At 43.1% G+C, this 14,414-nt stretch overlaps 1 protein-coding gene across 3 annotated transcripts in view; it reads left to right on the top strand.

Annotated features, from left to right (window-relative positions):
• SCN8A (sodium voltage-gated channel alpha subunit 8) overlaps positions 1 to 14,414 on the top strand; it is a 196,865-nt gene that overhangs the window by 143,432 nt on the left and 39,019 nt on the right. For all 3 annotated transcript variants that reach the window (XM_043883928.1, XM_043883919.1, XM_043883933.1), the window contains exons 13-14: positions 2,396 to 2,528; positions 7,301 to 7,539. In XM_043883928.1, the coding sequence (XP_043739863.1) occupies positions 2,396 to 2,528; positions 7,301 to 7,539 (372 nt within the window). The remainder of the gene's footprint in view (positions 1 to 2,395; positions 2,529 to 7,300; positions 7,540 to 14,414) is intronic.

Below are 14,414 nucleotides of genomic sequence, written 5' to 3'. Positions count from 1 at the left end.
CTGAAAATTTTTCTCTTAACAGTTTCATTAGCTTTATCCCATAAATCTTGATGTATTATGTTTTCATTATCATCAGTTAAAATATTTTTTTAGTTTCCCTGTGATCATCTTTTTGATTCATGGATCTTTAGAAGACTGTTGTTTAATTTGCAAATATGTGGGAATTTTCTGGATATCTTATTGTTACCAAGATTTTTGGTGGAGCCATTTATTTGGATCTATGCTAAATACTCCTGCCATTGTAAAAAAATAATTATGAATTTCTCTTTTGACCCTCTAAAGTTTCCTAAATATGGGTTTTGAGATATTCATTTCTTGGCATCTTTTATCTGTTTCTTTTTTGAAACTTAAGTGATGTACAGTATGTATTATAGTTCTATAACACATTATGGATTATGGGACAAATTTTAATATTTCAAAGTTGTCTCCACATAGTCCTGCTGTAGTTTACTTTTATTTTACATAGGAAGATATAAATAATACTTGTCCCATCTTAATATTAAGTTTGGAAATTAATTTTTCTTTAATTTTTGTGGATATTTTTAACCCAAGCTAAAAATTGTTTTCTTTTGGATAGGTATCAACAAATGATAACCTAATAATTTGACCAGGTCTTTTTAGATAGCATTTTCTCTAAGTTTGTTTTTTAGAGTTGGTGTTATTAGAGTCTGAAGAATTTATGTATTCTTATATCCAGTGTGCCCAGAAAACAGTAAACTGGATTAATACCAAAGCCATATTAAATGCAATTTCATCATCTTTGATGAATCAGCCAGTCCACTAGGTATTACAGCACCTTGGAGGTCAGCATTATGAAATCTGTCTACTGTAGATTTGTACAAGGGCAGGTCAGTAAAAATCTAGAGTCAATAGATGTTAGAAATAAGAATGTCCATTGTATTGGGACTTTCTATGTTCATTTTTAGATGATTATCACTCTTAAAATGTAGTAGTTCAATCTCATTTATTAAGTGTCATGAATATCAGGCTGGGAATTGTAGCAAAAAGTGATTTCTCAAAGAAATATACATTATCATGAACTGAGGTAATAGTTAACAAGTCATTCTTACAAATGCAGATGTTTGTATAGTATTGCATATAGGAATTCCCAAGGAAACCAGTTCTTTTTCTTTTGCATTTCTTCTGTAGCTCTGCCAAACAAACAAAATAGAACAAATAAAACCCTAAGGTGAACCAAATCTCTGAATCTGAAACTGTCTGACAAAATACTACAATGGGATAAAGATAAAGTATAGTCTGCCAGGAACTCTCTTCAGTATGTTTCTTCTAAATATATTGTTTTCTTTTCAGAACACTCTGGCACTGATTAGACAAATACTTCTCTAGCTTCATACAAACATATGTCTTCCCTGTCCTGTGAGGGACGGTGACTGTCTCTGCCTTCTTACCTTCACATGGAATTCTTACCTTCACATGGAAGGAGCCTACAAGTTTATATGGATGACATGTTACAGTGGACAACATGGTTACTAGAAAGTTGGGTTTTAAGCCACCCTATTAAGCCTAATCTGATGTAGAATATTGACGTTGGCACAAAGGACAGAAGCGAGAGACATGAAGAAACCCTTTGCTGTAGTCTACCGTACCAGCATTGCCCAGGGTGGAGTGTGTGGAAAATACTTTAACAATCTGATGGTATTTTCTGCCCTTTTTATTTCGTTGGGAATTTGAACATTGCAGGTTAACTCATAAAATAAAAATGTAAAAAGGCAAGGGACACCTATATGAGGCAATGTCTTTCATTAAGATAACAAAACCTCCCATACTTGTTTATGGTAGCTTGGAGGATATTTGGGGTAGACCTTCAACTTGCTAATGTTCAGTGAGGCCCAGGTTTGACATTTGAAAGTGGCAGTCTGGTAGAGTGATGGTGTTCCTATACAAGGAGGAGACAGTATCTGTAATATTTAGTGTGCTCAGGGACTTGGCCCTTCTTGAAATTTCGAGTACAGATGAATTTGACTTATTTTATCATATGGTCCAATTCTATCCAAATGCTGTTGGTAAGAGACGAGGACAGGAAAACCTCAGGGTCTACTTCTGATGGCATTGCCCCAGGGAATCTGGTCTTCCTACTCCATGCTTAGATTGAGCAGGTGAAGTACGTGGGTCCCAGCCAGGCTCTTGGATTCATTGTAGATTTTGTATACATCTAAACAACTTGGTCTTGTCATCTCTGGAACTAAGGATGACCCATGGCCAATTTGTTTCATTCTACCTCTTGAAGTAATTAGGACTGTAAGATTAGAATAAAAAGATCTAATGAAGAGCATATGTTCTTGTTCCTCTGGACTATGTCCAGTAAGGCATAGCCTTAACATTTATAAGACTTCACCCACCCAACTTCCTGTTTGTTTGTTTGTTTTTTTTTCAGGCTACAACTGAGGTGGAAATTAAGAAGAAAGGTCCTGGATCTCTCTTAGTTTCTATGGACCAGCTGGCTTCCTATGGACGAAAGGACAGGATCAACAGTATATTGAGCGTTGTTACAAATACACTGGTAGAAGGTATGTGCCCTGTGATGTTAGTTCAAGCTGCTGGGATATAAATATGTACTGTGCATAATATGAATATAGTCCCTTGGTCTGAGTTTTGCTTGCAAAAACTGTCTCTGAGCTTTAGGAATAGAGTCTGTTGGTTATAGAACCCAGCATCCCAAATCTGCATGCGGAGAATCCAGTAAGGACTTCAAAGCTGTGCACAGATAGGTAAGAAGTACAGAGGAACAACATAGAGTGAGCCGGAGAATCTTGGCTCTGTAATCATCACAGGTGAGGCACAGGTGAGATGATGTGAGACAGAGAGGAGCGCAGACGGAAGAATTGTCATGACATAAAATGACGGAACCCCCTCATGCCCCCGACCACCAGACGTACCTTCCCCTTTTCCTTTTTAGCTACTTACAAAACTTTTGGTTTTCCCTTAAGGACAAGTACACTGTGCATTTTGATTATACCTAATTCTGCCTATCTTTAAACACCCCCACATATCCATAAATACACCGGGCATGTGAACAGGTAAGCCGAAATCCCTCTTACATTGGCACCCGGTGCCCCGGGGAAGAGCGGCTGCTGTTGAACCATAGCGTGTCTGCAGCAGCGTGTCTGTCAGAGCCTGGACTCCATGTCAGGGGCTCCTGCACATCACAGCCTGACTTGCTGAGAGGCAACTGAGCATTTCCCATTACCCCGAAGCCCCCCAGCCCAGGTCCACTTTGAATCCCATCTGTATGCCAGATGGTGGTCTGTATGCCAGGCCCTTCTGGATTTCTTTGGTGGTAGAGTCAGTGACTGGATTTTTTTTCTCACAGGATTCTGGTTGACTCCAAATGCTGCTTCTTCATTTGATTCATGTTAATTTAGCTGATTTGTCACATGATAGACCCACACTGTTCCTGACTGCAGTTCTTCAGAGTTCACACTCCCAGGCTACGCCATAATACTTAGAGTCCCTGAGATAAGGCGACTCAAATTATTCTGGTGTTCCTGGAATATTTTTTTTTTTTGAGTCTTTTAAGTGAAATACCACTTCTGGTCTGTGAGTGTTTGGGGGAGGGTATGTGGGCAGGTGTGGGTGTGGGTGTGTTGGGCAGGGGCAGGCATCTGTGGTGCAAGGAGAATCCCTGGAAACAAACCTCAAGCTCCCCTGGACTGCTCACATCTGCACACGTAGGCAAGGAGTTAGACTGAACCTGGACTGGTCTTGAGAGTATGTCAAGTAAAAGGAATGCTGAACTGTTTTCAGCTCCTGATTTCTTTAATTCTCATTGAGGTCATTGTCTAATATAACATCTTTAAACTTTACACTTTGAGATAACAGGTAAATAATTGCAAATCATAAGAATCCCAAGATAAGATATATTATTAACAGCTTGGCTAATTTTATTCTTCATTTGAAGAGCAAGACAAGGTTTCTCTATCTATGGCAGTTGAGAAGGAAAAGCTAACAGCCTCCACCAGGCATATTTTATTCCTGGTAAAAGCATCAGAGCAGGAGAACTATCCATGCATTACATCAGTGATTCATTGATTACCTCAGAGGCCTAGCACAAGGTGGTGGCAAAAGCTGATGCTCGAAAGATGTATCCTGAACTGAATTTTGTTGTGCTTGAAACTGGGGAGGAGTACTGGGGCTGCAGGAGTCCTTTTGGGGGCCTTAGTGCCTGTGCTGCCTTCCCCTCCGATCCCCTCTCCTAGTATTTGATTTTCTTTGCTAAAGCTGATGAGACAGAGCTGCTGTAAGCAAAGAACAGTGGTTGGCTGGAGCTGAACACTGTGAGAAAGAGTTAATGGACATTAAGAAAGATCCATTCCTATTTAACCACCTCTCCCTCTGTATTTCATGATTGCTGCAACAAGGAAAGCCAGCGTTGAATGAATAATTGTTTCTTCTTTTCAGGCCTTCAGTTAGGAAACTGACATCATTTTAGTCCAAAGAAGCAGACCTCTTATCTAATGGTTTAGAAACCACAGTGGAGAATTCCAGAATACTGTAAATAACGGGATAATCCTGCCTGCTCTGTCTCCCCCCATCCTATTGCAAACACCAGGATCCAGTAAACTCAGTGGAATTCGCTGTCAGCAGAACCATAACTTTGGGGGTATTTCAGAGGATAAGGCATGGGATATCGGCAGAGAGTGATGCAGTCTTACTTCTCAAAGCAGTAGAGCTTCGGGAGAGAGTTGAAGTAAGAATGAGGAAGTGATGGTGCTTAGCATTATTGATTCTCAGGTTAAGCAGCTTCAAAAGTGTCAGTGCAATTGCTTACCTGGTATCTGCCTTTCCAACCATGGCTGTCAGCTCTGTGAGAGTGGCGACTCTTGTTCACCAGATGTATTCCTTGTGCCTGGCCCATTGTTGAAGTGAGCTGGGAGAGGCCCTTGCCTCCAGAAACTTCCTGGTCTGCTGAGGCTGCCATCTTAGAGGAATCCTGAGGCCTCTCTCTGCAAGCAGTCCCCAGTGCCCTCAAGGTTGAGAAGACTATAATCACCTCTCTGAAAATGTTCAGGAACAAACTAAGAGCAGCTCCACAAACTTTTGGACATCTCCCCCCCATAGGTTAACACATTTCCCCAGACCACATTCTTCTACCGTTCCAGGCATGTGGGGCCAATAATAGTTTGCAGAGTTGCGAGTCACTTCATAAACCCCCTTATTCACCTAGTCGGTCTTTTCTAGCTCCACAGCTTTACTTAGTCTCTGTGAAACAGAAAAGATTATCCTGAGGATCTTCCCATCTCTATAAACGGGGGGAGGAGATGCCTAGTATCCCTTTCTGGTGCCCCATAGGGTAGGGAAACCACCCTCCACCCTTTGCTGTCTGGGGAGGACTTGGAGCCTAGTTCATTGTAAAACATTGCAATTGTATCAACTGTTAGAAACTCTCACCGCTTCAACCTCCAGGTGCCCATGATCAGCAGACATTTGGAGAAAGGGGGAGATTAAAAAAAGGAACGGAACCAAATTTCCAAATATGTGCTATAAGAATTTATGGAAATAAGAGAACCTTTTCAATTTTCTTTTTTGGGAGAAAACTAAATTTACCTTGGGAAGGGAGGGAGTTCTGTGAGGAAGAAGCCAAAGCAAATTTTCTTCACAGACTTCCTTTCCCACGCAGACTCCCACGTGGCGCTTACTGTGGCCCTTAAATCTGAAAAACCAAGGCAACCTATTTTCTTAGCAACCAGGGAGCCAATCAAAAGCCCAACCAAAGCACCCCATCTAAAATAAAGCCATCACCATGGGCACCATCCAGCTGGTTGAAAATGGGGGAAGTAGATTGATACAAAGCAGCCATCTTGTTCTTGGTGAAATGTTGGGAAATTCTTTTCTATTCCCCAAATGATTTGATTTCATTAATGGATTTGAGTAGGTCTAGGGCAGTAGGAGACACAGTTGTATCCAACCCCACAAAACCAAGACCTGGCCTTTAGGGGTTGTCATGCTGCCAAGTTTTCAGAGTTATACCTCGTAAAGAACATCCGTCCAGATCAAGGTTCTTGAACTTTAGTGATGCTATCTATTATATTTTATGTTTAATTTGAAGGGATCTCACACCTAGATTGTTGTAGCGGAATGGCTTACTGTGTTGATCATCCTTTCCCATCTTCGCTTTGTAAAACTACCTTTGAGCTCATTGCATCCAGGGATTCTCAGTCTGGTTTTATCAGAGTCCTAGGATCCTGAGGCAGTACCTCAGGGAAGGAAGACTTGGATTACACTGGACTCCAGGCTCCTCTTCCTGCCTCAGCTAGAGCAGCTCCTGGGTTGTCTGTTTTATGTATTGGAAGTCAAATAAGAACTTGTTTGAAAAAACGGGTTCTGCTTTTAAAAGAGTAACAGACTAAAGAGACAGGAGAAAACAAAAGAGAGTAAGAAAAAGGAAAAAAGGAAAGAGCTCAAGGGAAGAGGAAGGAGATAGAGAAGGGAAGGGTGAGAGTGGGAATGGGTAAAAGGGAAGAGAAGGAGAGAGAGGGGAGAGATGACAAAGAGGAGGGAAGGAACAGAGAGGAACGGACATGGTTTCTGCCCCTGACGGCACTGTGAACTCCCGCATCCGCAAGAGTAGAAGAGAGAGCCACATGGTGGCTTGATTGACGATGCAGATTCTGCTGTAAAGAAAATGTATAACAGTAGCAAAGACTTGATATACACTAGGGTGTTCTGAGGCACTTTATATGTATTTTAGCTCATTTAATTCCCACAGAAAATGGAAATAATTTACTCAGCAATTGTCTGAGCTGATTGTGCCCACATATGTCTGGCTTCAGAGTGTTCTGCTTCTCTGATAATAGTTTAATGATACAATGTGTATCCACCATTTATGTAGTTACCTTATGCCAGGCCCTGTGCTGTCTGTTGTCAACTGCTTAGTGCGTAAGCGATGGAGGAACATTAAGGACTCCTTTAGTCCTTTAGCCTAGAAGTCAGTGCCCCTTCAGATGAGGCAACAGAGGCGCAGAGAAGTCAGCACTACCTCGCCTGAGATCATACAGTTGTGCATGTTAAAGCCAGTTGAACCAGGGCTGCCATGCTCCCCAAACAGGTGTGTTGAGTTTTGTTTATAACTAGCTCATTGTCAACAGGGACGTGACCTGGCGCTGGTCAGCCTCCTTTTTGCCTTCAAGAGAAGGAAAACTGAGGGAAAGTCTCAGGATACTCAGCACTCCCCAGCCACCTTCCTTCTCGTGTCAGTAACAGCGAGACAGACCAGCCAAGCCTAACCCTTTCGTTTCCTTCCCAAGACTGAGGGGCTCCCTTTGTTCTTGATTCACTACAGAGCTGGAAGAGTCTCAGAGGAAGTGCCCCCCATGCTGGTATAAATTTGCCAACACTTTTCTCATCTGGGAGTGTCACCCCTACTGGATAAAGCTGAAGGAGATTGTGAACCTGATTGTCATGGACCCTTTTGTGGACCTGGCCATCACCATCTGCATCGTCCTGAACACCCTGTTTATGGCAATGGAGCACCACCCCATGACACCACAGTTTGAACACGTCTTGGCTGTGGGAAATCTGGTAAGATGGAGCATGGCCTTCGGATTGCACCATCTGAACAGGTTTTGCCTGTGGGTAATATTTTTTTTCTGATACTGAGAGCTGGAGTTTAGTCAAAAAGAAAGTAATAGTTAATTGGAAGACAAATGCTCCCACATATGCCACAGCCCCAGCCGCTTCTGCTAGCTGTTGTGATCCCTTGGCTGTTTTCTCTTTCTGCAGAACTTTGAAGACGTCATTTAGGAGCTCTTGGCAGGCATCCAACCCCGGTGACAGAATGGGAGGCATGGTGCAGTGGGTTGGTTTCAGCAACCTCAGCCAAGGACTTGTGGATGTCTTTCTCTTTCTGCTTCTCACTTTAATTCTGTATGACTCCAGCAAATCACTACCCCTTTCACCTTCAGTAACAACCACTGAAAAATAGGGGAGGTCTTTTAGTATGTTACATGTAATGATAAATTTTCCCACACTGTCATATCTTCATTATTGATATGGGGACTATCTACAGGAAATTTTAAATTCTACGCTGGTCTCCCCACCCAGTCCAACTTCTGAGCTGTCATCCAGTTTCTAACCATTAGTTGATCTGTGCCAAATTTATTTTAATGTTGGCTCAAGTCATAAATTTAATTTATATTATTTAGATGATAAGTACACAGTTTAAAAAAGAAATAGATTATACAGTGTATCCAGAAGTCAAGTAGTTGTGATTTGGGGACTGTCTTCTTTAGTGCAAAATTCAGGAGTTGATTAAATTTTGATAGTAAAAAATTAGTTGGAAAGAATCCTCTAGGTCATCTGGCCTCATTATTCCTTAGAAATTGCACCATGGGCATACCATTCTAGTTGTTACCATGTAATTTTGCATGATCACTGCTTGGTAATTGTTCCTCTCTCTCCGCCTCTCTCTCTCTTTCTCTCATACACACACAGAGTTTCTGCCTTAAGTCTTAATGCTATATCAGTGTGTTATAATAGTGATATCATTTTGACTTCTAATTCCGAAAACATACATGGCAAAAGGGATCCCTTATCTGGTTAGTTGTCATAGCTGATTGTATTCTCTAGTATATATCCAAGATGCTGCTATAATCTTTCCAATCTCCATGTCTGAGTCAGTGATGCACTTTCAGCCCACCACTGTTTTGGGCAGTTCAATGAAATACCTATAGTCTTGAAGCAGGACACCCCCATAGACTATCCAGGAAATCTGTTAACCTGCTCTGAAAGGTGCCTGAGGGTCAGCTCGCTGTGTGGTTGACTGACCTCTGGGGCTTGGCCGTCAAGCAGCATTTTTGAGCCAGTCAACAGCATCATGTAGATATACTCTTTATGTTATTGCCCAATGGTTATGTAATGAGAAATACTACTTGATCAACTTTTTTGTTGATAGTGATGGTATATTTTCTATAGTTTTTTTTTTTCTAAAGTCTTTACTTGCTTTTGGCAGAATCAGTCCTTGATTTTTACTGCCACATACTACCAACAGAATTGCCTGAGACTGGCCAGCAAATAACATCATTTTTTCCTTCTCGAAAACCTAGAAATTTAGGGTCACACCGAAATTAGAGTTGTGAGCATTCAGACAACTTTGCTCAGAATCATCAGTGAAAGAAAGGGAGAAAGGAGAAGGTCAGCAGCTGATGTTCAGGGAGCCAAGCCAACCAGAGCAAGCTCTAAAATGGGAAAGCACTCCAGGGGCAGAGTCTTCAAGGGAGAAGTAATGTACGAGGAGCAGTGGGGCCAGAAAGCAGTGAATGGTCCAGGATATTCTGGACGCAGCGGGAGGGAGAGATAGCAGGAAGGGTACCCAGACTGGGGCATTGGGTAACCGAGGGGGAAATGGGGATGACTTGAGCAAGGAACAGGGTGGAGTTTAAAATCAGGAGCTCTGTTTTGGACACATGCAGTCAGTTCAGTCACTCAGTTGTGTCCCAACTCTTTGCAACCCCATGAACTACAGCACGCCAGGCCTCCCTCTCCATCACCAACTCCCAGAGTCTACCCAAACTCATGTCCATTGGGTCGCTGATGCCATCCAACCATCTCATCCTCTGTCGTCCCCTTCTTCTCCTGCCCCCAATCCCTCCCAGCATCAGGGTCTTTTCAAATGAGTCAGCTCTTCGCATCAGGTGGCCAAAGTTTTGGAGTTTCAGCTTCAGCATCAGTTCTTCCAATGAACACCCAGGACTGATCTCCTTTAGGATGGACTGGTTGGATCTCCTTGCAGTCCAAGGGACTCTCAAGAGTCTTCTCCAACACCACAGTTCAAAATCATCAATTCTTCGGCGCTCAGCTTTCTTTATAGTCCAACTCTCACATCTATACATGACTACTGGAAAAACCATAGCCTTTTACTAGACGGACCTTTGTTGACAAAGTAATGTCTCTGCTTTTTAATATGCTGTCTAGGTTGGTCATAATTTTACTTCCAAGGAGTAAGCATCTTTTAATTTCATGGCTACAATCACCACCTGCAGTGATTTTGGGGCCCAGAAAAATAAAGTCAGCCACTGTTTCTACTGTTTCCCCATCTATTTGCCATGAAGTGATGGGACTGGATGCCATGATCTTCGTTTTCTGAATGTTGAGCTTTAAGCCAACTTTTTCACTCTCCTCTTTCACTTTCATCAAGAGGCTCTTTAGTTTTTCTTCACTTTCTTCCATAAGAGTTGTGTCATCTGCATATCTGAGGTTATTGACATTTCTCCCAGCAATCTTGATTCCAGCTTGTGCTTTTTCCAGCCCAGCGTTTCTCATGATGTACTCTGCATAGAAGTTAAATAAGCAGGGTGACAATACGTACCCTTGAGTCGTACGTACTCCTTTTCCTATTTGGAACCAGTCTGTTGTTCCATGTCCATTTCTAACTGTTGCTTCCTGACCTGCATACAGGTTTCTCATGAGGCAGGTCAGGTGGTTTGGTATTCCCATCTCTTTCAGAATTTTCCACAGTTTATTGCGATCCACACAGTCAAAGGCTTTGGCATAGTCAATAAAGCAGAAGTAGATGTTTTTCTGGAACTCTCTTGCTTTTTCGATGATCCAGTGGATGTTGGCAATTTGATCTCTGGTTCCTCTGCCTTTTCTAAAACCAACTTGAACATCTGGAAGTTCACAGTTCACATATTGCTAAAGCCTGGCTTGGAGAATTTTGAGCATTACTTTACTAGTTTGAACATATTAGCTGTGAATAAGCCGTTGACTTCTGCCCAGAAATGTTTTGCATCTATAAAATGAGAGTAATACCATGTCATCAGTATTTGAGAGGATAAAACGAGAACCCGTACAGAAGTTTTGGAAATAGTGAAAAGTACTCTTCATACATAGGAACTGTGTAAGTGTAGTTCAGTAGGAGAATTTTCAAAGACTTCGAAATGTGGATACAACCTTTGACTGAACCTGAGAGTAAGAGAACAACAACCAAAAAAAGATGGATGAACTAGCTCGTGAAATAGACTAGGACCTTCTCCTGTGGTTGGAGAGAGAGGCTTTTTCCACAGCTGGGACAGTGAATTGGGTTGTGTTTGTACATAGATGTACACTGTTGTGTTTGTCCTTGGATGTTTTTGAGGGAAGATAAGAGCAGCAGTCTATAAATTAGCAATCCCTGTCTCTTCTAGCCTCTCCCTAAGAAAAACTGTTCGTAGTAGGAGGAAGCATAAAGATAGTTCCATCCAGCCCCCGTGTTTATAGAGAGAATTGAAGCCAGGGAGGCTACGTGACTTTTGTATTGTTTAGTAGGTAAATGTAATCGTCCTTTTCCTGCCTTTTTGTTGTTGTTTTGGTAACCATTTGAACACAATAGTGAGTTTATACGGTAGCTTTTTAAACAACCTCAGTCTTCCAGAAAAGTTTCAAGTGCAGTGTAAAAAACTATCTTTTGAGAGTAAGTTGCTGATGTAGGCTATCACCCCAGAATACTGTAATGTGTGGTTTTTAAAAATTATTTATTTATTTTTATTTATCTATCGTGTATTTGGCTGAGCCAGGTCTTAGTTGCAGCACCCAAGATTGTCTGTCTGTGTTGCTGTGTGCGGGATCTTTTTTTTTTTTTTTTTTATTCAGTTGAGGCATGTAGAGTCTAGTTCCCTGACCAGGGGTCAAACCTGGGCCCCCTGCACTGGGAGCAGACAGTCTAGGCCACTGGACTACTGGGGAAGTCCTTGTAGTGTACATTTTTATAAACAAGTACATTCTCCTACAGAACCATGATATAACTGCCAAAATCAGGAAATCTCCATGTACATTACCATCAAATTCTCAGGCCCATTCAGATTTTGCTGGTAAGCCCAATAATGTCTTTATACCAAAAAAATGACATTCCAGAGTTACTCTTTTGAGTTTAGTTATCATGTCTCTTTAACCTTCTTCACCCTGAGAGAACTCCTCAGTATTTCTTTGACTTCTGTGACCTTGATACCTGTGAGGATGACTGTCCAGTTATTTTGTAGAATTCCCTCAATCTGGCTTTGTCTGATGCCTCCTCCTGATCAGACTCAGGTCATGCATTTGGCGAGACTGTCACCCAGGTGAAGCTGTTGTTTTCTCATTGCATCTACCAGGTGGCATGTGATTTCCATGTGTCCCATTTCTGCCCTTGGTCCCTTGGTCACTTGATTGAGGAGGTTCTGCCAGGCTTCTCCCATGTACAGTTACTCTTTTTCTGTTTATAATTAATAAGTGTTCATGAGAAAGACACTTTGAAACTATCTAAACTTCCTGCTTTTCATTAAACTTTTGATTCATTCCTCTATTATATCTGTATGGACTCCCAGTTTTCAGTTTTATTCAGTGGGTTTTAATCCATTATTATCCTGTATGTAGATGTTTAATCCCTTCCTGATTTGGCAGTGGGAGTCCCTTCAAGGTAGCTTTCATGTTCTTTAAACAAGTCCTCATTGCCTTGTTTTCTCAGAAATATTCCAGGCTAACTTTATAGTTTTTTTCCTGTCTCAGGCCTGGAATCTGCCATTTCTCAAGCAACTCTGATTGTTTTTAGTGGAAACTGACGTTTAGAAATCAACATCTGTTGGAGCAATACGCATAGCTGGGCACTTTCTGTACAGGGCTCACCACTTATTCTAACCTAGCATTACAGGACTCATTCTATCTTTCTTCTTTCTATGTTTATAACTCCTTCTCCCACAAAAAGAAACCTGGTTGCCACTATCCTTAGTATATTATTTCATTAAAAAAAAAAGAAAAAGCCACTGTTACCTCTTGCAATATGGGGGTCCCCTCCCCCTGGTCAGACCCTGAGTCCCCGTGCCAGGCCCTCTAGCATCAGCACCCAAGTGTCCTCTGCTTGGACCCCTCCTCACACTTCTCAGGCCCCATCCTCCCTGGCCAGGTGGCCCCCACGCAGCCTTATTTCCCCTGCCCCACTTGAGCTCGGACACCTGAGTGGATCTTCCCCTGCAAGGACTCCTCCTCACCCCAGCCCAGGCTTCTGCACCCAGAAGCTGTCTACATCCTGCTTGGGCTCAGACACCCCACGCCGGGGCACCATTCCTTGCCCTGCTCAGGCCCTGACTCTCCGCTCCGTGCTGCCCGTCTGCAGGGACACTTCCCACCCCCACACACACTCACTCTCAGGCTGTCCTTCCACCCAGAAGTTCTCCTCGCCCAGCTCTGTAGCTGGCTCCAGACAAACACACACACGATCACACACACACACACACACACACACACACACACACACACGATCACGCAGAAATACACGCTGTCCCTCCTCCCCAGAAGTTCTTCTCACTCAGCACTCACACTCACACACACACACACACACTCACCCACCTCTGTAGCTGGCTCCAGACAAACACACACACATGATCATGCAGAAATACACGCTGTCCTTCCTCTCCAGAAGTTCTTCTCACTCAGCACTCACACTCACACACACACACACACACCCACCCACCTCTGTAGCTGGCTCCAGACAAACACATACATGATCACTCACACACACACATGATCACGCAGAAATACACGCTGTCCCTCCTCCCCAGAAATTCTTCTCACTCGGCACACAGACTCACACACACACACACACACACACTCACCCACCTCTGTAGCTTGCTCTAGATCCTAGGCCACTTCCCCCTCAGCTTGCTTGGCCCTGACACCCTTCACTGGGCCACCTCTCTGAATGGCTGGATGCCATCAACCCACTCGGGCCCTGACACCCCTCACCAGGCTGGCCTCCCCCTGGGGATGCCACGTCCACCTGCCTAAGCTCTCACTCTTTCTGCCAGGTCTCCCACCCTCTCCATGGGGGACGCCCTCCCATCCGCCTTAGATTTCAACACCCTGTGCTGGGCAGGCATGCAACACAAATACTCTCCTTATCCTGCTCAGACATGGGACTGTCCCCCCGGAGTGGACACTCTCCTTGGCTTGCATCGGCTCTGACAGCCCACTCTAAGCCGCCCTCCTGCACAGATGCCCTGTTTGGGCCCCAGCACCTAACACCAAGCCCCGCTCCATGTGGATAGGGCTTTAGGACCGGATCTTTTGAGGGGAAGGAGTATGGAAGGAAGGGCAAAAGGTTCACCTGACACGTAAGTGTAATTTCTGAGATTATGAGCCAAAAAGGAAAAACAAGAAGTTGTTTTTTCCTCCTTCACCAAATACACAGGAATGTTATGGTTTCTTAACTGCAGCTTAAACTAAGTTTTCAGCCGAATGGAATCCTTTTCATGTTGTCATTTTTCTTCCCTGTAGTCCCTTATGTATACCTCTTTTTAAAGGGAGAGAGGACTCCAGGCCCCTTGAAAGGGTCTTAGTGACCTCAGAGATCCCCAGCTATACAGATAGCAGCTGCACTAGAACATAAATTCTGAGGTGAATATTGGATGACAGTCACAAGAGTGACATTTATATACAGTTGTTGATGG

Source organism: Cervus elaphus, chromosome 3 (genome assembly GCF_910594005.1).
Source record: "Cervus elaphus chromosome 3, mCerEla1.1, whole genome shotgun sequence".
In the NCBI taxonomy this organism is placed as follows: Eukaryota; Metazoa; Chordata; class Mammalia; order Artiodactyla; family Cervidae; genus Cervus; species Cervus elaphus.
Note: the sequence above shows the minus strand (reverse complement) of the source record. Positions and strands in the feature narration are given on the sequence as shown.